General features: G+C 46.2%; 1 protein-coding gene across 2 annotated transcripts; it reads left to right on the forward strand.

The window, feature by feature from the left end:
- The first annotated feature begins 5349 nt into the window (after window positions 1–5349).
- Window positions 5350–22053, forward strand: AP2M1 (adaptor related protein complex 2 subunit mu 1). 2 transcript variants are annotated; one of them, XR_004160964.1, is made up of 12 exons: window positions 5350–5434; window positions 8051–8163; window positions 13003–13268; window positions 13417–13499; window positions 16681–16816; window positions 16905–17046; window positions 19490–19609; window positions 19919–20054; window positions 20247–20344; window positions 20490–20601; window positions 20935–21547; window positions 21580–22053. XR_004160964.1 is itself a non-coding variant. In XM_003209157.4 (11 exons), exons 2-11 carry the CDS (start codon window positions 8090–8092, stop codon window positions 21067–21069), a joined length of 1302 nt encoding a protein of 433 aa, XP_003209205.1. In that variant the 5' UTR covers window positions 5350–5434; window positions 8051–8089; the 3' UTR covers window positions 21070–22053. The 2 variants fall into 2 exon arrangements, 1 of the variants encoding a protein (XP_003209205.1); XM_003209157.4 differs by having other exon boundaries at window positions 20935–22053.
- The last annotated feature ends 507 nt before the right edge of the window (window positions 22054–22560 follow it).

A 22560-nucleotide genomic window follows, 5' to 3' on the forward strand; every position in this document is an offset into this window, starting at 1 on the left:
GATCGGTGTGGCACACGGCGCGTGGGGAAGGGCTCCGGCTACGTGCCGGGTCAGCCCGAGCAAAGGTCCGCTAATCGAATCGGCGGGAACTTCCCCGGGAATCGTTCATCCGTGCCGCTGCCGGGACGTGAGTTAGCTCGGCCGCGGCTTGTCAGCTCCGGCTTCCTCTGTGGGAAACCTGCTGAGGCGCAGAGCGGCTCTGCTGATGCTGTGCCGAAGCGTAAAGTGGGCCCCTATCCAGCAGCTCCTATGGATGCGTTTCCTCTTCCTTCCTTCCCCGGGCCGGGTTTTAGATCCTGCAGAGCTGCAGGAAACGCAGCCTTGTTTGTCGCCCGGTGCAGCTGAGTGCTGTCCCCACTGGGAAACGGCTCTCCCCATCAGCTGTGTGATCTCAAGATCTGCTTTCTTCTCGCTCCAGGATGACAAAGCTACTCTGAAGTTTTAGCCTAAGGTTTCCAGAATCTGAGCCTGGAACTTTCCCAGATAGGCACATCTGAGTGGCTTCGATGGCTCAGAGCCCTGGTTGTGTTAGATTTGTATCCATGCTTGGGCTTGTGCGGGTGTGTGAGTCTTGGGCAGCATTAGTGTGAATGCCATCAGAACTGCAGTTACCGCTTTTTTTTCTTATAGTAAAAGCTAGACTTGTTCTAGTGAGTCTTGCTCGCAGGGACAATCTCCAGTCTGATGAGATGCTGCCAAGCTGCCTACTTCCATATTTTTCCTGTCAGAGCAGGGGCATCATTCCTCTTCTGTAGACAGTGCCATGTTACTGACATCTAGTGACAAAGATACCCAGCATTCTTTGGGCTGCAGATGGGCCGTATTTTCTTCCAGGCCGTTTGTGATGTCTCTGAAGGATACTGTGGCTGGCTTCACCCTTCTCTTGAGACAGCACATTCCTAGTCTTGGAACAGTTGAGTCTTAAGGGTTCAAAGGGTTATATCTGCAGTTTTTTGAAGCAGAGAGAACAGAAGATTCTTTCTGGGGTTTAATAGTATCTCAGGGTTTGTGTGTTTTTTTTGTTTGTTTTTCGATGAAGTGGGAATGCTCACTGAGCAAAGCCTTTATTTGTCCCTTCACGTGACCCTGGTTAAACTTTTCTTGGCTTCGTTGCTTCTTGGTGCAGAGGTGAAATGAAGCCATCTAGTGTAGCACAGTATCTTGCATCAGTTTCCTGAGCTTGTACAGTTAAAGGCTGTGAATGTGTTTTAAGGTAGGGGGGTGCGTGGTGCTTTAATAATGGAGCCTGTTGTGTTTCCCTGTGTCAGGACTTCTCTCATTCCCCCCTAGGCTGGTGGCGTGCAGCACAGCACGCAGAGGCAGGCTGTAGGAGGGGAGCCTGCTAAGAGTTCAACGTGCTTCTCTTCCTGCCCACTGGCTGTGGGGATTTATGGGATTGGGTTTAAAATAGGAACGGTTCCTCTGAAAGCGATGGGCTTATCTCTGTAGCTCTTTAGCTCACGATATGTGTCTTAATTAAATTATGCAGCCTGTCTTCCCCAGGATTGCAGCTACTCTTCTTTAAAACCAGGTGTGGCCCATGGCCTCCTGGGCAGTGGCTAATGCATCACTCTAAGCAAAGCTTAGGTGCTCGGATTAGCTGGTGCGTGATGGCATCCAGGTAAGCCTTAAGCCTGTAGGTTTGATAACAGCTAGTGCTAGCTTGAAAAGACTAGTTTCCTAAATAGCTTGTTTGCCAGAGCAGCCTGACTAATCCGCCTCCTGCTTCTGCTGCTGTCATTTGTCCAAGATCATAGCATCATAGCGACTGCTGGAATGCAAAAACCATTACAGTGGGTTTGCCCTGAGTCCTGTGAGAGCTGCAGTACCTCTCCTGGCTTCTTCCTGGATGAGAGCTCCAGCAGCTAATGTACCTCGAACTGCTTAGCTGGATAAGCTCATTAATGCACAGAAGTCTTACTTACTGTTAAGTCAGAACCCAAACTTTCTTTTAATAGACTACTAAATGGGTTGGTTGCTCTCTGCCAGCTTATTGACTGATTTGTGGTTGCTGCTTTCAAGATGGACTCTGTACGTAATAAACACTCCTCTTTTCATTCAAGGTGATGTCAGTGCTGCGAGGAAACTCCTAGCCCTTTAATGGCAGTGATGATTCCAGAGTAGCTGGTTCCTGAGCTTGCTGCTGATTGTTTCACACTATTCATCCGCTGTCCTTGATGACACAGGAACCTCCATGATGCTCACAGCTTATCAGCCACAGCTCTGCTCCAAGACGTGGGCTTGTCTGCAGGTGTGCAGAAGTCCACTTGGATCTATTGGTCAGGCTTCAGCGGTTTGCTCTGTCAGTGGCTGAGTGGAAGGTAATTAAGTAGGCCAGGTAGCAAGCTCATTTTCGCAGCTGTAGTGCAAAGCCTCTTTTTCTGGAGAGATCTCACTGTAGCAAGAGTGGCAAATTCACAGCTGACTTAGTGAAATACAGCAGTTCCTAAAGTTGTCTTTTAAAATCAGTGGACGAACACATTTGCATGATCACAAAGCTACCAAATTCTGAGGCTGCTGCTGCTTGGGTGGTAATGAGAAACTGTAGCTGCAGTGTAAGAGCTGTCCCTGCTGTCAGGCTGCTCCTGAGCACTTACTCTTTGACTGCAGTTACCTCTGTGCCTTTTAAGAGGGCTCTTAAGGGTTTTGCTGCGCTGACCTACACTGCAGTGGGCAGACTGCTGACTGTGCTGGGGGGCTCTGAGAAGCTGTTTTGGAGGGTTATAGGCAACCACGCTTCTTACTGAATGAAAATTGCTAATATATTTTCAGCTTTTATGTTTGTTCCACCGCTCATAGGCTGTGCTGTTGGCACATTGCTATTGATATGTTTCTTCCAGGCAGTGCCTTGTTCTTTTAGAGCTAGAACAAGCACCTCTTCCATGGTGGAAATATACCGCTGTAGAAAACTGAGTAGCAGTTTATTTCTCCTGAGCAATGAATTTGGGCAGGTCAGCTTTTCTGTGCTCAGTTCTGTGCACGCACAGTCAGGCAACAATGTTGTGAAGTCTGTCCTGTTGGTTGAAGTTGGTTCTGTTCTCAGTGGTATCGCTTGGAAAACTTCAGGTTATGGGACATTAGTATTGGAGAAAATCACTCATTTGAATGTTTGTGTACATCCAGGCTTTTTAGGCTAAAATTCAGCTTTGTCTTTCATTCCCTAAAGAACAGGCAACTGCAGAAAGGTGCTATTCTTCTGGTGCGGATGCTGCAGTTAGTGCCTCGTGTCCATGGGCAGCTCCCAGGCCAGCCACGTGTTGCACCTCAGAATTGAAGCTACTGACAGCCTGGCATCAGGACACTGCTGCACCGAGCTGCGTTCCAAGTGTGTGGCACAATGTGGGTGTGAAAGGGCAAAGTCTGGCTTTTAAAGGAACACCTGGCAATAGGTCTGACATGCATTCAAATCCACATCCCAGTGGTCTGCTTTTGTACTTTTTTTGTAGCAGGCTTTTAAGATGGTAACTTTGCTACTAAGGTTACCTTCAGGCATTTCCACACAGCCTTGACTCTGGTGGGTTTGTGAGTGCATGTAAGTATGTGGTCCGTATCTGATGCTCTTCAGGATGCTTCAGCCTTCTATTTATGGTCTGGAATAGAAGTGTATTGGAATGTGAGCACTTGGCAGCAGGGCAAGAAGCAAACTGGCTGTAGGTATTTGTAGGAACAGCGTTCTGTCAGATCTCCAGCCCCAGCAGTTAGCTGCTTGGAGAAACAGGGCTCTGTTGGAAGAGGACTGTTGTTCTAAATCGATCTGATTAGTCACCAGCTGGTGCAAATTCAGTATTCAGATGGATCTTCTCTGCACCTTAACCAAAATAAACCCGTCTATGTTATAACCAGAAAAATAACGTGGTAACTAGCAGTGTGGAGTGGGTTGCCGTATGTTCAAGCTTGTGAAACAGAAGGAACGTAGCTCTGAAAATGTGGTTGACAGACCATCAAGCCAGAGGCTTCAGCTAGTCGCCTTGGCTTGCAGGCACTTAGAAACAGTCAAAGAAGTGCTGGGCTTTGCTCTTCAGCTGTCTTGCGATGAGCTGTTAGCCCGAGGAAACTCAAAAACAATGCAGGGCAACCTCCCTCCAACGGGCTGACTGTGGAGAGGGGCAGAATGAGTCACTGGAGCTGATTGAGCAATGCAGTTACTGGGAGCTTTCTGAGTCACATCGCCAAGCACTGCGAGCCGCTGAACCCATCTCCAGTGGTGGATTTCTTATTCTGGGGCGTTCTGATTCCAACAGCCGTGAGTCACTGAATGTCAGTTACAAATTAATCTGAGTGCTGTTCCCTGCAGTTCTTAACCGTGGCAGGCTGCTGCTTTTCAGATCAGCTTTGGAAATGAAACCTGTTCATTATTTAAAAAGGTGTGGAAGATCTTAGCAGCTCAGAGGTGCAGCACTAAGCTCCTTCGTTACAGTAACCTTGAAACAGTTGAAACAAGTATCTCAGAAGCTTGTTCTGAAGCACAAAGGAGAGGATCAAAACAAAGCAAGCTTATTTTCACTGCAACTGCTTCAAGGAGGGCCATTGTCTTCTTTAAGAGCCGTTCTCTTTGTTAGGCTTTAAGCAACTTCTCTTGCATGGTACTCTTTGTATCGCTTGCTTCTCATCTGTTCATATATCCTTGGGCCAGTCATTCCACCTCTTGAGTTTCCCAGCTGTGCAGACCCGCTCTGATGAGCTGATGGAAGTCACTGTAGTGAGGAGGGAGTATGAGCACCAATCTGATCAGGAAAAGTGGTGGTGCTGGGGTGTTGTCAGTGCTTCTGAGCTGCCACCATGAGCACACTGTGAAGGAACGGCTCCGTTGCACCGAAATGAAAGAAGAACATTATCAGGTCAACTGGCAGAGCAGTCCTGATTCTTTGGCTGCACCTGTAGTGAGTGAAACTGCCACCTCTGGCATTAGCCAGGGATTCACAGCACAGAATTCTTCAATGCCTGGTAGCAAGTGAGGATTTGCAATAAGAGTGATCCTGGTGAACGGTCCTGTTTTCTTTTAAAAAGTACAGTATGCAGATGTGAAGTTATTTGGAGAAGGAAGAGTGAAGTAGGTGAGAATGACAGGCAGTGGTGGGACCTTGAATTTAGGTGTTCCACTTCATAAAAGGTATGATGATACATATAGGAAGTAGGCAGGTTAGGGAGTTAAGTTACTTCTAGCTTTACCTGCAGTATGATCAACCATCCTGAAGACTGAATTCAGTGTGATCTGCTGGGTGGTTGCTTTTTGTTTGTTTTAGGAAGCCAAATGCTATGAACCACCAAGAAAACAGATCAAAGCAGAGTGATTATATTGTCTATGCCATGGTTGCTTACATCCTGAATAACTTGTGTGGTTTTGAGTTTCCTTCCAGAAGGAAAACATTCAGAGGGAAGCACTGAGAAAGACCAAAGCATGGAGCAGCTTCCTTGTCAAGAGGAACTGAGTTAGGTAGGAAAATGCCTTTCTGGGAAAGAGTTGATTGAAGGCAGTGGAGAAGATCTACAAAGTCATGAATGGCTTGGAGGGATTTTTAAAGACTAAAAATGTTTGTGTAACACTGTATCTGCTCATCATCTAACATGCTTTTCTAAGTACAGGCAGGCAGTTGACTCCGCTGCCTGGAACTGCGATGTAGTTAAAAATGCTGATGTTTTTCTTCATAGCTTAAGTGAAGCTATTGCAGAGTGTGTTCCCACCTAACATATGAGAAAGGATGGCCTCATTATCTCAGTCAACATCTAAAATACCTAGATTTTCCAAAGAGAAGGCTTCTAATTTCCAACAGGAAGCTTCATCAGCAATCTTCTGTATGTTTTTAGCACAGTATAAACATTCTAAGACTTTTTCAGAAAGCAGTTGGCTTGCCATGCTAGCAAGATGCATTGTCTTGTATATGCTGTGCGTCTGATCCTGTTGCCCATCAAAGCAGATGTTTCCTTTATGCTAAAAATAGTGGCACAAATAACTTAAGCAGCATTAAAGCCCAAGAGGGAGATTATATTTAAGACTAGGATGTGCTTTCTAGGAATCTTCTGGAAAGGTTTGTAGGATTCATATGATCCAGCTTTGACCAGTTGCATAAGCTTCTAGGAGACTCTTCTCTACAGGTCTGAAAGAGGATGTGAGAACTCTGCATCGCTTTTGGTAGCAATGATACATACCCAGATGTGGAAGTCAGCGCTGCAGCAGCCTGAAAGACATCATTGTCTCTTATCTGGAATGAATGTTGATGTCAGTGCCACACGAAGCCACTGACAAGTGGCAGGAGGCTGTCTGTTAGTAGCCAGGGATGCAGCCAGCAGGATGTGTTGAGTAAAAGCCATGTGTGAGCTTTGAGAACTCTTCTGTCTTTCTCATTGTTTTGATTTGAGAGGTAACTTTAAAAATACTTTCTTTCCTTGTGACGAGTAGAAGCTGAAGATCAATAGTGGAAAAGTACATGTAGCGTGGCTCTTTGAGAACTCATTGGGGTGGCTAAAAATGTTGGTGCAAAGACTTACGAAGTTTAAGCATTTCTTTCTGAAAGTAGAAGTAGTTATTCACTATTAAATATATACATATATATGTCTTGTTTTAGCACAAAACTCACATCTACAGTCCCATCAAGTAACTCCTTTGTTTTCTTAAATGTGAGCGTTAGAAGATTCTCCTAATGCTGCAGGCTTCTGCACTGGAGGCCCTTCTAGTTCTGATACGTTCATTGTTTTTGTGTTCTATTTCTCTGACCTTTGAGATGATCTGAGACAAGGTCATTCTGACTTCGTTTTTGCTGTTCCTGAACAAACAATATCAGTTTGCCCTCAGCATCTGTTTCTAGGCTCACCCACCCCAGACATGTGGGTGTAGGCTAATCTCCCAAACAGCAGTGTGGGGATGGTTGGTTATCTCGCGTTCTAGGTGATCGTCCCCAGACCTGGTTACGTGACCTGCCCTATCGTGTGAGCAGTGCTCTTCCCTGGGCTAAGCAAACCAGCCACGTGTGTGAGTGGGCATTGTGACTGGGGCTGAGGTGAAGTAGGAGTGTGTGTGACTACAGGAATGGGGTCTGGTAAAGTAACTATGCTTTGGAGAGGAAGAAAAATAGGCTGTTTGCCTTTGTTGGGTGTACTGGCTATGCAGATCTCCTTAAAGCAATCTCTACAGAAAGGGAAGGTTAGCAGTTTGAGAGGGTAACTTCAGACACCACCCCCTGCTTGAAGTGTCTGGTGGCTGAGATCTGCTCTTATGGCTTGTTGTGCAGACTACTCTGTTTTGACTCTGAAGCACAGCGCACAGATGTTATTCAGTACTGCTGCTAAGATACAGGAGAGGCTGTAACACTGCTAAATAATAGTATTTAAGCAGCTTAGTTTGAGTGACTCCTCTCCTCTGCTCATCATGGTTTGTGCTGTATCTGTCTATCTTGAGGGCAAGTTGCTGAGGCTTCTAGAAATTAGGTCCAAGAACCCAAGCTCAAGATACCAATTCTAAGCTGTGACAGCAGTTAGAGCAACACGTAGACTCCACATGCATTGTGACAGTTCTCTATCACTTTTTGCTTTATTGAAGTAGCATACTTCTTACGGTCTTGATGTGCAGTGTTGCTAGCTTATGGATAAGCAAGACTCTGAACAAGCCATTGTCATTAGCCAGGCAAGCTTTTTAGACAACTGCTAGCTTTTTGTAGATACCAAGACAGCCTATCCTATGAGGCAGCTGTGATCCCAAGCAGGTGTGTGTGGAACTTGATCAGGATGCTGCTTAAGTAATCTGCAAAACTGAATGGTTAGAAAAATCTTTCTAGGAACTTGATAGCGTTTTGTCCAGCAACTGGAGCAAGTAGATCAATGGCTGCTGCTGTGGAATCTGTTATCTCTTCGAAGTTAAGCAGTCTTCCTAGGCAAGCAATGATTAAACCAATGCGTACTTGCTGTGAAGATCTCCCTGCTGTAGAGTGATGTAATTTGTATCTCCATCACTGCAGGGATGCATGCTTTGTAGTAGAAATAGAGAGTCTGATTTGCTTGTAGTTCCAGGCCCTGCTGTTTGTCACCGTGCAACCTAACATGTGCTCTCTTGCTCCAGGTCTTAACCAACATGGGAAGAGAAGATTAAAGTTCCATCATGATTGGAGGCTTATTCATCTATAATCACAAAGGAGAGGTTTTAATCTCTCGAGTCTACCGGGATGACATTGGGTAAGTGCTTCCATTGCATCCTTGGTCTTTGCACTTCTGTCTAACTTTGGTGCAGACAACAACCTAGAGCTGCTTTGTTCTGCATTAGCTGTGCATGCATGTAAGACTGCAACTCAACTTGCTGCTCTAGGCCTAGTTCTAAAATAGCTGAGCTTACTAAGCCCAGATCACCTACCGATGGTAGTAAAGGATAACCTGCAGGCAAAGCTAGGACTTCTTTCTGTATGTAGAGACGTGGCTGTTAGTCCAAGTGCTTCAACAGCATAGGCTGCCATTGCAGGAGTCTGCCAGCCTCACTGTAGTTGTTGAAACATTAAGGGAGGAGCAATGTGGGAACTGTCTGCCATGCACTGTAGGCAGGGTTCCGGGTGAGTTTCCAGCTCAAGTGCCTAGTACTGAGTGCAGGCAGAAGACTGCCTCTGGTCTTTGGTACTTTGCTATCAGCAGTTTCATAGTAGCCACCCTTGTACTCTGATGTTCTGTGCCCTAACTCTATGCCAGCCTCGTGTGTGTATTAGGTAACTAAAGCTGTGGGAAGCTCTGAAACACTTCAGTAAGTGTAGATATGTCATTGTGCTTCATGTAAAGCCTAACACTGTTCACTTAAGTTCCTTTCTGGGTATGAATTGTCTAGTAGAGATTCAAGCTGAGTAAAAGTAGCAGTTCCTGAAGGGTTCTGTAGTTTCATTGATGGGATAGTAGTTGTCAGTGGTATCCGTCATAAGGCTTCACCTAGTGAGCTTTAAGCATCTCTTGACTCATTCTAAGCTGACTAAAGCAGAGTTCAAAGTATGGCCAAACTACCTCAAATCTTCCACAAAGAGCTGAGCCAAGGAACATTGGTACTTCATAGCCAGCAGTTCTCTGCTTCAGGAGTTTCTGTCTCTACTGTGTTAACTCTTTCAGTCTTTTGCAAGTCTGTTAGCTGAAGCTCCTCAGAGCAATTCCTGTACCAGATCTGGCTTGTGAAGTTCCCCTATTTAATGGATATTATGGTGTCTGAATGAGGGTAGGCTGGATTATTGATGAATTTTGAGAATGTGCTGTGTGTGAGGCTAGAGGCACTGTTGCTGCAGTTCCTGGCAGTGAGGTCTTGGGTTTTTTGTGGCTTGCAGACATAAAGCACTAAGATTGCTCTGCACTTGAACTGACGCTTTTAATTTAAAGGGCATTCTGGCCCTCTAAGCATAAGCTGAAGCGTTGAATATTTCAATGTAGTGATCTTCCACAACTTTTGTCTTGGCTCATTCTCTCTGGAGTGACTTAATAAGAAGTACTTTATTACATATTGAACATCTGGTGGGGCAAAACTAGAAAATTGGATTTCCTACCTGACCCAGTCTTACCTTTTTCTTTCAGTTATAGGTGCCCGAAAGATCCAAATGTTCTCTAGAACTTTAGGAGTTATTGTTGCTTTCAGTGAAATCCTTGATTCAATTTTTGTGAAAGTGTCTTAGTGTTAGTCTTGTGACTTAAGTGGAGCAGGTGCTGGCTGTTAACTGAGCTTGTTCCTTAAGGTGTTGGACTCCTTCTGAAACAGGCCTTCAAACCCAGTTTGTGACTTTTAGGTTACATAACCTTATAAAAGCAAGTTGTCTTAGAACAATTATGACTTGTCTTACTTTGGTATCAAGTAACAGTATCAGAGCTCTACAGCGAGCAAGAGCAAGTGAAGTTGGATATCCACTATTTCCTTTTCAATACCAGGCATACTTGGAAGCTTTTAAGTGCCCTACCTCACCTTCAGAGGGAGAGCTTATGCTCTCCTCTGTGGAAGTTTGTCTCTAAGGCAAGCATCTGATAGATTTCTACAATACTTCAGTCTTTTAATTCTTAATTGATAGATCTGAAGTGAAGGGAGTTGAGCCCATCTGGCTTGCTGGGAGTTAGGTTGAATGGGACATAGGCATAGCTGCTGTCATCTTCATAGGGGTACTTGGCACTTGCCTTTGATGTTCTGAAGCTTCAGCCTGTGTGTTGGGAGAGATTAAAAGCTATCCATGGTAATGAGAGCATCTCCCATTGCATAGTTAAAGGGTCTAAATAAGCAAATTCCAGCTCAAATGAGCAAAGTGGCAGTCGAAGAAGTCCTTTCCTTGACTTTGATATAGGCAGAAAACAGTCCCCACAGAATTTGGGCTTTCTTTGCTTGCAGCTTAGGAGAATGGCTTTAGTGCATGTAGTGCATCTATCTGTGCAGCAGCTAGTTGCATGCATGAACAGCCTCTTAGAAATATGAGCAAAGTACTACGCATTTAATTCAGGATACCATGGAGGGCTCTATTGTGACCATAAACATCTTGATTCTCAGTGACACTGTCTCTGGGAGAACCCACCTGCTTTTAAAAATGCAGCTATTTGATTAAAAAAAAAAAAGCTATTTGAAATTGAGCAGCTTACATGACAACTGCATGCACTTTAAATAGGAATTTGGTTTCTGAGCTTCTAATACATCATTCTTGCTTCATGGCTCTTGATCCTTAAGGAAAAAGTGCAAGCTGGATAGAGCAGTGTCTGAATCTGAAAAATGTGCCATATCTCTCCAGATGTGCTCCAAGCTCTATCTAACTTGCTGTGTTTCCTGGTGGCTGGACCAACCCAGGAGGCATCAACCCAAACAGCTTCCAATGAGAGCACTGCCATAGCAATGCCCGCTCAGACTTGCAGCTGTTATGAGGCATACCAGAAAAAGGAAACCTGGGACTCTGTGATCTCTAGGCTGTGCCTCAGACTGAGGGTTCACTTTTTTTTTTCTTTTTCTCCTACCAAGGCATGCCACGTGTGTTAGCAGAGCAGCCTAGATATCCGAGATGTGATTTGAATACAGCTCATCTGGACTAAACGCCCAGTTAGTCCTGAAATTCAACCAAACGCAAGTCTGTGACACTGGCAGTCTGACCATGGCGTGTCTGTGTTGTGCCATGCGAGGGCTTTGTTGCTGCCACAGCTTGTTACTTCCCAGCCAGTACTTCCTAGGCCTTCTCTGCCCAGGGGGAGGGGGTGCTGTTTGGTCTCTCCTTATCTCTTTGGATTCATTGTGCCTTGTGTGTGTGTTTCTAACCCTTTCTCTTGTTGCTGTCACTCCTCCTTTCTCCGCTGGCGCCATTTCTGTCCATCCCATCTCATTGGCTGCTGTAGCAATAGGTAAGAGACGCGTGGTAGGCCATGACTGGCATTGCAGTGGGCAGTCACTGTGCTAGAAAAGCTTCACTGACCTGAGGCTTCTCCTTTAGCACACACCAGTCTGACTGCTGGTTCTGGCACTAGTCCTAGTGGGTTAGGACTTAAGGCTGGGAGGGCTGCCACTCAGAAAGCAGAACTTTCCTTGAAAAGCTTACTGGAGGGGCGGAATGGGACTTGTAGATGTTGTTTCACAGTAGGTTAACTACTTTCTTGTGGGGGGGAAAAAAAAGCAGATAATTTAAATCAAATTTACAAGCCTTCTGGAGCTGTAAACCCTGGGAGATATTTGAACGCCAGAATTTTGCTTATGAGGGAGGGTGTTTACTGAAGAGGCTTCTGTTAGGAAGGAATACCTACTATGATAACGTATGTTCTTCTGAATATCCTTTGTTCTCCAAGTTGGAACTGTATGCTGGACTGTTACGAACATTTGCATGTATCCTTGCTTGCAAGGGAGTTACTGCTATCTGCTCTCAAACATGGTGTGCAAAATTGGTATCATGCCCTTGACACTGCAGTGAGGAGAGCCCCTGTTGTACTACATATTCTCAAAGAAGGGTATGAATAATAAAGCACTAGATGTGTCTTGGCTTGGTATGTGGAGTCTGCTTTTAAGTCTGTCCTGTTACATGAAGCCCTCAGACTTCCTTCCAGTGTTCTTAAAATTAGTGGATTTTGACTTAATTTGGAGAGGTTATCCTGACTTGTAGCTACAGGATGAAATAACTCTATGGTCTGGGAAAGCTGACATTCAGAATATCATGGAGATATCCAAGTTTAGCTAGGACTGATTTGTTCCCTGTCAGTGGTGTATAGTGAAACTAGCTTGGGTTAACAATGTTAGTAGCTGGGGGAAACTTGCACGGCACCTTTTCTGCACTGTGCTGGGCCCCCTTCCCATCATAAGTGGTACCGGATCTTCCAGTGCACATAATGCATTGCTGCTACTGTCTGCAAGAGACCTGCTCTGAAGCATAGCAGGCTAGAAAGGGCACGTAACTGGAAAGTCAGAAATGTTCCTAATCCTGCTTGCTGCTTTCAGCCTGCCCTCCATGGTACCTGGGATGTGGAGGTGAGATGAATCTGAGAATTAAAATTGCCCTTTGCGGTGTGCCCAGGCACTGACATCTATCAGATGACCTGGGCAGATATCCTGGTTTTGTGAACTCAGAGGTATATCTGGGGGGAACTGTCATATCAGGGGAGACTACAGCTTTGTTTTGGGGCAAGAGTATGAAGGCCTGGGCATGCAGATTAGATAGTAAATAGCCCAGTCAAAACCAGACTCTTCTTTGAGCCACAGCCTTTTTTAGTGCTCATTCCCGACTATGGTAATTGATCAGCAAAATAAGCAGAAGGAAGGTTTTCTCTGCCGTCTGACTCCAGGTGGGGGTTAGCTTCTCTTTCTGCCTGCAATTAGAATTGTCATACAAAACTGTAGAGACCAGTAGCTTTATTTCCTTGAGCCTGTACAGGGATTTAATGTCCAACTCTGCTCAGAGCCTTCATTTGTCCCTCTTGGCTGCGACATCCCCAGGACTTATTCTAAGTAAGCTGGGTACGCGTAGCTCAATGTCTGACTGTAATCACGTAAGCAGAACTGTGCGGCCAACCTGTTTTTGTGCACGTGGTGGTAACCTACCTCTGGCCTTGTAGGCGGAATGCCGTGGACGCCTTCCGCGTCAATGTCATCCACGCACGGCAGCAGGTCCGCTCACCTGTCACCAACATCGCCCGCACAAGTTTCTTCCATGTCAAACGTTCCAACATCTGGCTGGCTGCTGTCACCAAGCAGAATGTCAACGCTGCCATGGTGTTTGAGTTTCTTTACAAGATGTGTGACGTGATGACTGCTTACTTCGGAAAGATCAGTGAAGAAAACATAAAGAACAACTTCGTGCTGATCTATGAGCTGCTGGACGGTGAGATGTTTCCCTTCTGCCTGCTGTATGATTTTGCATTTGGTTGTTCTGTAAGCCTTTCCTTACCATAGTTATTAATGTGGTTGGCATGTCTCTGTTGCACTTCTGGCTTGTGGCTCTGAGCTAATTGTCTTTTACTCTCTTGTAGAAATCCTGGATTTTGGCTATCCTCAGAACTCTGAAACAGGGGCCCTGAAGACCTTCATCACTCAGCAAGGCATCAAGAGTCAGGTAACCAGAGGGATTTTGGGGTACAGCATTGCTCTGCTGGCTCATTTTCTGTAAACTCTTTCAAGAAAGTGCAGTTAACTACCCAACTAACTGTTTGACCTGTACTGGGTGGAGGTGCCAGAGTCGCTTGAGAAACATCCTGGCAGTAATGTAGCTCACTGGCATCTTATTCCAGCAGTCTGTGTTTATGTGACTTCATGCTCTCTGACACCTGATGAAATGTGAGAGGAAGGGCCCTGTGTTAGGGTGGTGACAGTCCCTTGCTTATAAATGATTACTGCCTTCAAGTACTGATCTGTGTCACCTTTCGACACAGAATAAACACATCTGCCTGCTGAACCAGAAATAGCTGTCCTGTGCATGGCTCTCACTGAGCAGGTCTGTTCTCTGCAAGTCTTTGCTGCTTTTAGCTATCAGGCTTTTGTGCCTGTCTTTGAAATGAAGTATTCTTCAGCCTTCTGGATCTTGCTGGCAGTCAGGAAAGTGATGTTTTCTGTTGCTGAAGATGCATCCTTACAGTCTGGGATCTCTCATGTTAGAGGTGAGATTCTCCACTCTGCATCAGGCACAGTAGTAACTCTTGCAGAGAAGTTGATGTAGGATTAGAGGATAAATTGCTCCTGAGGAGAAAAAAACAGAAGTTGGACTGTTTTGGAGAATGTTTTTCAAACTAGCTCTATCTTATTGCTGCAGGCTACTCCTCAAAACTAGGTTTCTCATCCCAACTCATGTTCAACATCTGTGAAACAAAAGGACTGCTGTAGTTACTGTTTCTTGTGTTCCTGGGGCACATTGCTTGTTTGTTTTCTAACAAAGCTATGCAACTCATAATGAGGACTTAGCCTAATACTCAGTTCTATCATCTATTTAGTAAGTGAGTCAAGGAGAAGTTGGAAGTCAGTCTATACTGAAGCTGTCTGCAAAGTAGATCTGTATGAAATTTCAGACCCAAGGTGTAAGCAGAAATGAAGTGTTCAACAGGAGGCTGCCTGGTGACTAAGGATAAGCAGAGGTCAAAGACTCTGTAGGCTCTGTTGTAGCTTATTTCATTAGCACTGACTTCCTGAGAACTCCTTTTAATCTTCTAGTAGCAAGACTCTCTCAATATCTCAAGAAACTGAGGGGAACAGAGAGAAACTGCCTCTGAGCAGCATATATTCTGCTAGAACAGCAGTGTTTTGCAAGAGGGCACGTGTGTATCAGTAGCCAGATGTGGGTGCATCCGGTCTCAATCTTCTATTCAGAACCCTAGTATAAATCTGTTTGGCCTTTTGCAGTCTGACGTTTTGGACGGTCAGCACTGAAGGCAGCTGAGTCAGCTCCTGTTCCTAGGAAAGCTCTACCACCCTCACTTCCTTCCCTATTTACTTTGCTTTTGTCTGTTTTTGTCTTTTGCCTTTTGTGTGCACATTACTGCCACGGCATCTTACCTCGTTCAACAATAGGCTTAGCATTTTCCCTTTAAAGAGGAGTTCTGATCTACAGCTTTTGATAAATAACAGCCCACAGCTATCTGCTCTGTTGGAGTTTTGTGCATGCCAGTTCAGAAAGAGCAGAAGCAATCCTTTCCAGACGTAGTATTTCAGGGGGAGCAATGGAAATGGAATTTTCCATGTTTCCATGTCTGCTATTTACTCTGGCACATCGAGCCTCAAATTCCTCTTTCACATACAGCCAATTTCTGACAGATAGGTCAGGCTAAAATCTGGGACTGGATCATCTGTTATCCGTGTTGTCTTATCTCTGCTTAGTTCACGATGATGTTTTCCTTGGGCTACTGACTTAAAGTAACAAAATCTGCATTTATGGCAGAATTTCTAAACTCAGCTTTTTTCCTTTTCAGTGAAGAATTGAATACTCCACCTTCTGTGGTTACAGTGGTCTTTTCAGGGCTGGTGGTCCGGGGAGAAATATTTTGTACTGCATTGAATACTTGCCTAGGCCGTTCCCAGTGGAGGATAAAATGCTCTCCCTTGTCAGTGTTCTGATAATGGCTGTTTACTCAAGGAGTGACCAACCCTGGCAAGAACAAAGCCACCACTGGCTTTAAACTGTGGTCATGTACTGCCACCCTGTGGGCCCAGTGCAGGGCTGCTGGGGAAGGACCTACCTTGCCATTCTACTCCACTCTGGTGGAAGAGGCAGGATCGACAAGGACACAACTTCTTACAGAACTGGGTTTTATTAAGATGCCTGCAGCCCTGGGTACCATGTCCTTAGATTAGGCATCTGTGCCATGGTAAACATCCACAGCTTGCTTTAGGAGTGGAGTCCACTACTGGGAGTGGTATTTGGCTTGTTTCCTCTGTCCTACTTTGCATTGGAGTGGTATATCGTGGGCCATGTCTGAAAAGGTCCTTTTAATCGGTCACTGTTAGGAAGGTGTGCTGTGCTTTTTGAGCTAGAGGTTAAAGCTCCTTGTCTTGTTTGTGCTGACTTGCTACCTAATTAGCAACGAGCTGGCCTGCTTTGTTCCTGCCCTGAGGTAGCCTTAAGCCTAACCTGCCTCTTTCTCCCTTCCTCCTTTTTCTTGCTATTGACCTGCTTGCCTGTCTAACCCTGTGTACACCACACTTGCTGCTCTACATCTACTTCTTCACTTTCTGCGTGTGATTGGACCCCGCCTATAGCATCAGGTAGGAAACCTGCTGGTGCCTCTCAACACAGTCCTAATGCTCATAGGAGGCTTAGAGCACAGATGCTGTTAGGTGTGTGTTAGGTTAGTGCTGGAGTACGGCTGTTGTCCCAAATGGCATGATAATGACTGCACTCATTAAAAAGCAGTCACTGTTACCAGCTGCTTCATGGCCCTGGGTCTTACGTTGGGTAAGGGTACAAACTGCCCTGTCTCTGTTACATATAGATTGATGTGTCAGATGTGGTTTGAATGTCATCAGTTTAGCCCAGTACTTCTCACACCAAGATGCGGCTTAATGTGCAACTAACAAAATGGAAGCAGCTTTCCTGCTGTCTCTGATTGATGTTTAGTTTGGCGTAGGATTTCCTGTGCTGAGGAAGGAATGCTTTTGTGACACTGTCAGGTGTGTGACTACACTTAAAATCTTAATTATCAAAAGTATTTGTGTACTGTAAATGGCAAGTGCTTTCTTTCTGGTTTATAGTAAGCTTTCTTAGTCCTTCAGTTTATCTAGAGACTTAAGGTGTGATCCTTTCCCTTCAGACTAAGGAAGAGCAGTCCCAGATCACCAGCCAGGTGACTGGACAGATTGGGTGGAGACGTGAAGGGATCAAATACCGTCGCAATGAACTCTTCCTTGATGTGCTGGAGAGTGTGAATCTCTTGATGTCCCCCCAAGGTAAGTGGGAGCTATTAAGCTGTCTTTTTTTTTTCCTGGTAATTGTTGAGTGCTTAAGTATTCTCAACTGTGTTCCTTTCCAATCCAGGTCAGGTTTTGAGTGCCCATGTGTCTGGCAGAGTGGTGATGAAGAGTTATCTGAGTGGAATGCCAGAGTGCAAGTTTGGCATGAATGACAAGATTGTCATTGAAAAACAGGGCAAAGGGACTGCAGATGAAACGGGGAAAAGGTAAGAGGCATGTGGTAAAAGGTATTTGCCACCTGGGACTCTTATGAGAGGGCAATGCTTGGTAGTATTTCTGATCTGACAGAAGCAACTTACCTTTTTTCCCTTCGGTTATCGCTGCTAATTTTTCTCTGGGTAGGTCTGTTGCTATGTGAGCTACTCAACTTAGGGCCTCAGATCAGAAGGTTTTTGTATAGCAGGGCTTGTTGAGGCATGTGGAATGACTTCCATGTCTTGAGTGACTGACTTCATGTCTGTACAACAGCAGGTGTCCGGAGCAGTGGGAGCTCTGGGCAATCATCTTTAAAATTCAAGCATAATGATAAGTGTGGGGTCTTTGTACCTGGAAACATTTTCTCAAGGTAGATTCTCCCAGAGCTTGTGTTTAGCATTTATAGGCAGTACAGAATCTCTTATAGATTGTAGTCAGCCTTCCCAAGGAACAGTGAAGGAACCCCTCTGACAATAGCCTCTTCCACCCAGATTGTTTTTATAAATCAGAACAGTGGACAAGCTACTATGCAAGCGCCTGCTGCTGTCACACAGGTGGCTGTATGGTCTGGAGACTCATCCCTTCTGGGAGCCCAGCTGCTTTCCTTCCAAATATGCCTCAGTCAGTGTGCACCTTAGAGCTGAAGATGGGTCTTATGCCTTCTTCTCGAACAGGAAGGCAGGAAAAGAGGGGGAAGCAAAGGGACTGTCACTTTTCTCCCACTAACCATTTTTGACTGAGCTGTTTCTTTTGTTGTTCTGTTTGTTGTTTTTTGTTTTTGTGTTTTTTTTTTTTTTTTTTTGCTGACTCCCCAGTGAATTGGGAAGGTAGATAATCTGCTTCAACTGTGTGCACTCTGCTCTTCTCCCTGTCTCTTGCTTTGTGTGACTTGTGCATGTAATTCAGACCTCAGACACTTTCCTAGACGGTTCCCATAAACAGAGCTGAGCTGCTCTTTGTCTTTTATCTCAGAACCAAACCAAGAGCTATCGCTTCACTGTCACTTTTAAGCTGTTTTTCTTGTAACCGAATCTAGCTAATAAAATGAATGAGCCTCAAGTGGTTGGGGGAATACCCCAGGTGAAATATCTATGTAGGCCTCTGAAGAGTCAGCAACACTGCCCAGACTGTTCCTGTGCTGTGAGTGCTTTCACCTGTAAGTGTGCTATTTTCTTCAGTTACAGAAGCAGAACAGACAGGGATTCTTGCTGAGTGGTTCTGCCCAGTCATGGTCCTTCAGCAGGCAACAGGCAGGAGATGTCACTGTCTAGAAGCATTTAGCAGAGGTGACCCAAAGGAGCAGCTGCTGCCAGTTGCTTTCTGGCTTCTGCTATGTGGCAGTGTCAGATCCCAAGTAATGCTGCCTGAGACCTGGGCACTAGCTAGGCAGCGTGGCTTTCCCTGCAGTATTCTGTAGGAACCAAGGAACTTGTCTGCTAATGTTGACTGTCATCTGGGAACAGATCAGGAACGACTAACTCCCACTTGTGAGGCACAAGCTACACCAATGGCTTGTGTAAACTGAACAGTCAGCCTGGGATAAGTCTGCTTCCCATTTGTGCAGGTAGCGGTGGCTCTTAGGACAGCCAAACCTGCCTGTTATGTATACTGTCTGCACTCTGGCATGGTCACCCTGTTGAGGCAGCCTAGATATCACAGCACTATGTTGCAGCACTTTTCTTTACTTCTACCTCTTCTGCTGCCAACTAAATTCTCATTTTTATGGTCCCTTTTAGTCAATGAAATGAGTTCTTAGCTAACTGTAGAACCTAGCCCTGAGAATATCTTCCTAGCTACTGGAACTCAACACAAGCTGAGTGCTGTCAGGCTAGACTAGTGAACCTAAATGCATAGATGATAGCTGGGTAGATTTTTGTGAAGCAAAAGATACTATACCACAAGTTACAGTCCTCAGCAAGCTGATTATTGTGCTGGTCTGAGAATAAGGGCTTCTCTCTGGAATCAGATCACTTGCTCACTTGCTAGTAGTATAGAAATCAACAGCTCTGAAGAGATTTCTAAACAAGAAGAGCCTAAACCTCGCATCTCCTAGCTTGTGGCAGTGGGATAACTTTGTGGACAGGAAAGTGTTTTCTTATTACTGTGCTGCAAGAAGACTTGGGCTAGCAGAGTTGCCCTTGCAGCACTGAGGTGCTGCTGGCAGGCAGACCTGAGCATTGTGTTCCTCTGGCTGCAACAGAAGTGTCTCGGCTTTGGGGAGAGGAGGTGGAGAGTTGTTTCAAGCAATTGTCTTGAAATATGACTTCAGTGGTAAAGCAAGGGAAGTCTGAGCCAGGAGGCTGCTGTCCCCTAAATCTCTCCCTGCCTTCCCATTTCCTGGACACCTGCGATGGCAACTCGCTCTGTAGAATAGTTTCTGCCTGAGCAAACTTCAACTGTGCCGAGGTACTGGGGCGGTAGCTTGCAGGTGTTTAACTCTGTTTTGTGTTTTAGCGGCAAACAGTCAATCGCCATCGATGACTGCACTTTCCACCAGTGTGTGAGGCTCAGCAAGTTTGATTCTGAGAGGAGCATCAGCTTCATTCCACCAGATGGAGAGTTTGAGCTCATGAGGTACAGTGTGGGGGGGCTGGTACTGGCAGCTTGCTGCTGCAGTGGTGCTGCTGGTCTTGGACAGACTTGCAGCCCTTGAGAACTAGACCATGCTACGCTTGCCTTCTGCCTTTTCAAAGTGCAATCTGTAGATTGTTCTTTAAGTCCTTATTTTACAGATGTGGTAGAAACATAGCTGCGTGGTTTTCTTTGTTTGCTTGTTAGCATGCTCAGTGTGCAGAGGTTGTCTTTTTAGGAACTTGGTACAATTTGAGAGCTTGAGGGAGTTTAACTCCTCCTCAGAGTTTCCTGTTGCTTTTGTACCTGCAGATACCGAACCACTAAGGACATCATCCTTCCTTTCCGTGTGATCCCCCTGGTGCGGGAGGTGGGTCGGACCAAACTGGAAGTGAAGGTGGTGATAAAATCAAATTTCAAACCTTCGTTGCTGGCCCAGAAGATAGAGGTAAGCTGTGGGGCTATTCTGTCTCTCTGCTTGTTGTCACCTGCTGTGTTGTCCTCACGAAAGAGTTTTCAAACTTGCACAGGACTGAAGTGAACTGAGTGCTTACAGATGTGTGGTGGTGCTGCTGTGCTGTGGAACAAGAGAGTGCCCCTGCTACAGTATAATTTCTGTTCTCTATCCTCTGCCTTTCAGGTCCGGATCCCAACACCCCTCAATACCAGCGGAGTGCAGGTTATCTGCATGAAAGGGAAGGCAAAGTACAAGGCTAGTGAGAATGCCATTGTGTGGAAGTAAGTGAGCATGCTGATCAGGGTGCTGTGTGGGTAGGGTCTGGGAAGGCAGTCTGTTCAGTCTGCTCAGTCTTCATCTGCACCGAGCACGTGTAGTGAAGAGAACTAAACTTGGACACCTTGTCACTTCTGCTTTCTCTGATAGGATAAAACGAATGGCTGGAATGAAGGAATCCCAGATCAGTGCGGAGATTGAGCTACTGCCCACCAATGACAAGAAGAAGTGGGCTCGGCCCCCCATCTCCATGAACTTTGAGGTGAGTCCCTGTTTCCCTTCCAAGGTGCTGCTAACCTTAGAGAGGCTTTGTCAGTCCAGCCCCTTCTGGCCTCCTGGGAACTGCACAGCTCTGAGTGCTCCCTGTCCACAGCTGTTGTGCAGCTCTACCTAGCGTGAGATCAGCCAGGTGTCAAAGCTAATGGAAGAATATTGTCCTTACAGCCACTGGGGTCTGTGACCATGCATGTGGGGAGGGGCGGCTCTTTGAGTCTGTTTCTGGATGCTTAGCCTAGAGGTCCTCAGCTTGTTGTGTATGGAGAGTATCTTATCAGCATGTTCCAACTTGATTTGCTGCCTTTCCTTTGTTCAATAGGTCCCATTTGCGCCCTCTGGGCTGAAGGTGCGTTATCTGAAAGTCTTTGAGCCAAAGCTGAACTACAGTGACCACGATGTGATAAAATGGGTGAGGTACATTGGCAGGAGTGGGATCTATGAGACCAGGTGCTAGCCCCAGCGGGCTGGCAGGCTCCCTCTTCTCCAAGCCATCCTCCACATCTCCTCAGTCTTCAAGTACATTCAGAGAACATCTGCCTGGCCCCTCTACACAGATCGACAGACCCTGTGGCTCATCTGGGAGCAGACTCTCCTGCCTGTGCTCAGTTACCACCCACGCTGCAACTGAAGTTCAGAATCAGGTTGTGTGCAGGGGTGCAGTCAGCCTCCTGCTCCCTGTCCCAGGGTGGGGAAGGGCTAGTCTAACTCCCATCCTCTCGTGATCTTTCTAGGGAACGTCCACCATTAAACTACTCTTCTGTTGGTGTCTCACTACTTGCATCATATCCTAGTATTTTTGACGTTCTTGTGCATATGTACTCGTAGAATAGACCTAAACATAGACTGGACAAATCTGAGTTGAAGTTACCCTGGCTTCTGTACTAGCTATTGCTGTTGTGGTAGATGTTGCTGGCCAGTCTGGGATGCCTGAGGTGGTGAGTTTGCTGGGCTTCTGCCAGAGGAGGTGGTGGGCTCCCTGGATCTTGCCACCTTCTTATTTCTTGCAAAGTCTTCAGTATAGAGTCCTGCTTTGGGAAGGTTTGTGACCAAACAAGGATGAGGGTTTAGACTCTTGCTGGTGTGTATGTGGGTGGCACAGCATTTCAGGTCCATAGAGCACTTACCCCAACCCACTGCTGGCTTGAGCCAGTCATTCCTTTCCACACGAATTGGAAATAAGGCCACCTCCATCCCAGGGGGTGTGGGTCAGCTGAGCTCTGTCAGGGTGTGAACAGGGTCTGTCCTCTGGAATCTAAAATGCAACTGGCACTAAGAGCCCCCTGCCCCCAGCCTGCCCTCTCCGCACTTCTACCAAATGCTTCTGGGCCATAGGAATGCTGCTGCTACCCACAATCCCGCTTCTGGTAGTGTGGTCTCCATTTTGTACACTTTGTGATTTGTCCAGCTCTGACTCTAATAAAGTATGTAGAACGGAGAAGGCTGCCTGTGCTGCTCTGTGGGAGGAGTGGTGGTACAAGAGCTGGGCTGTGCTCTGGGGCTGTGCTGTTGTTGCTTGCCCAGCTCTGGGCTGCTGTAGGGGTAGGTAAGTGAAATGAAGGAGGAGTGCTTGTATTCCTAGCTTGCCAAGGGCTTATTTCCAACTGTGCTGGTGCTCAGTTCCAGCTGTGGTTTCCACAGCTGCCTGGTATATGCTGGGAGGCTCCTAGCTTCCTCAAAGCTACTGTGGGGCTGAACCTGCACTTCTTACTGCCTGATCAGTGCACATCCAGCTGCCTGCATGTATTAGCAGCTGGAAGAATCCTAGGTTTTGCTTTTCCCCTGTGCTTTTTGGCAGCTGTGGGGAAGTGCTGTACTTGGGGTGCCTAAGTACGGACGCAGCGAGGAGGGCAGCTCCTCCTCTTCTGTGAGCCTGCTGCTGGAGCACGTCTGTAAAAACGAAAACAACAACAAAAATCAAATACCAGCGGCTGCGCTGCAAAACCCC

Source organism: Meleagris gallopavo, chromosome 11 (assembly GCF_000146605.3).
Source record: "Meleagris gallopavo isolate NT-WF06-2002-E0010 breed Aviagen turkey brand Nicholas breeding stock chromosome 11, Turkey_5.1, whole genome shotgun sequence".
In the NCBI taxonomy this organism is placed as follows: domain Eukaryota; kingdom Metazoa; phylum Chordata; class Aves; order Galliformes; family Phasianidae; genus Meleagris; species Meleagris gallopavo.

Excerpts from the sequence above, each read along its gene's own strand:
- AP2M1 (XM_003209157.4), top strand. The coding sequence starts at position 8,090 with ATGATTGGAGGCTTATTCATCTATAATCACAAAGGAGAGGTTTTAATC. Across the intron at positions 8,164-13,002 it reads GTCTACCGGGATGACATTGG|GCGGAATGCCGTGGACGCCT; the intron begins GTAAGTGCTTCC and ends CTGGCCTTGTAG. Across the intron at positions 13,269-13,416 it reads GATCTATGAGCTGCTGGACG|AAATCCTGGATTTTGGCTAT; the intron begins GTGAGATGTTTC and ends ACTCTCTTGTAG.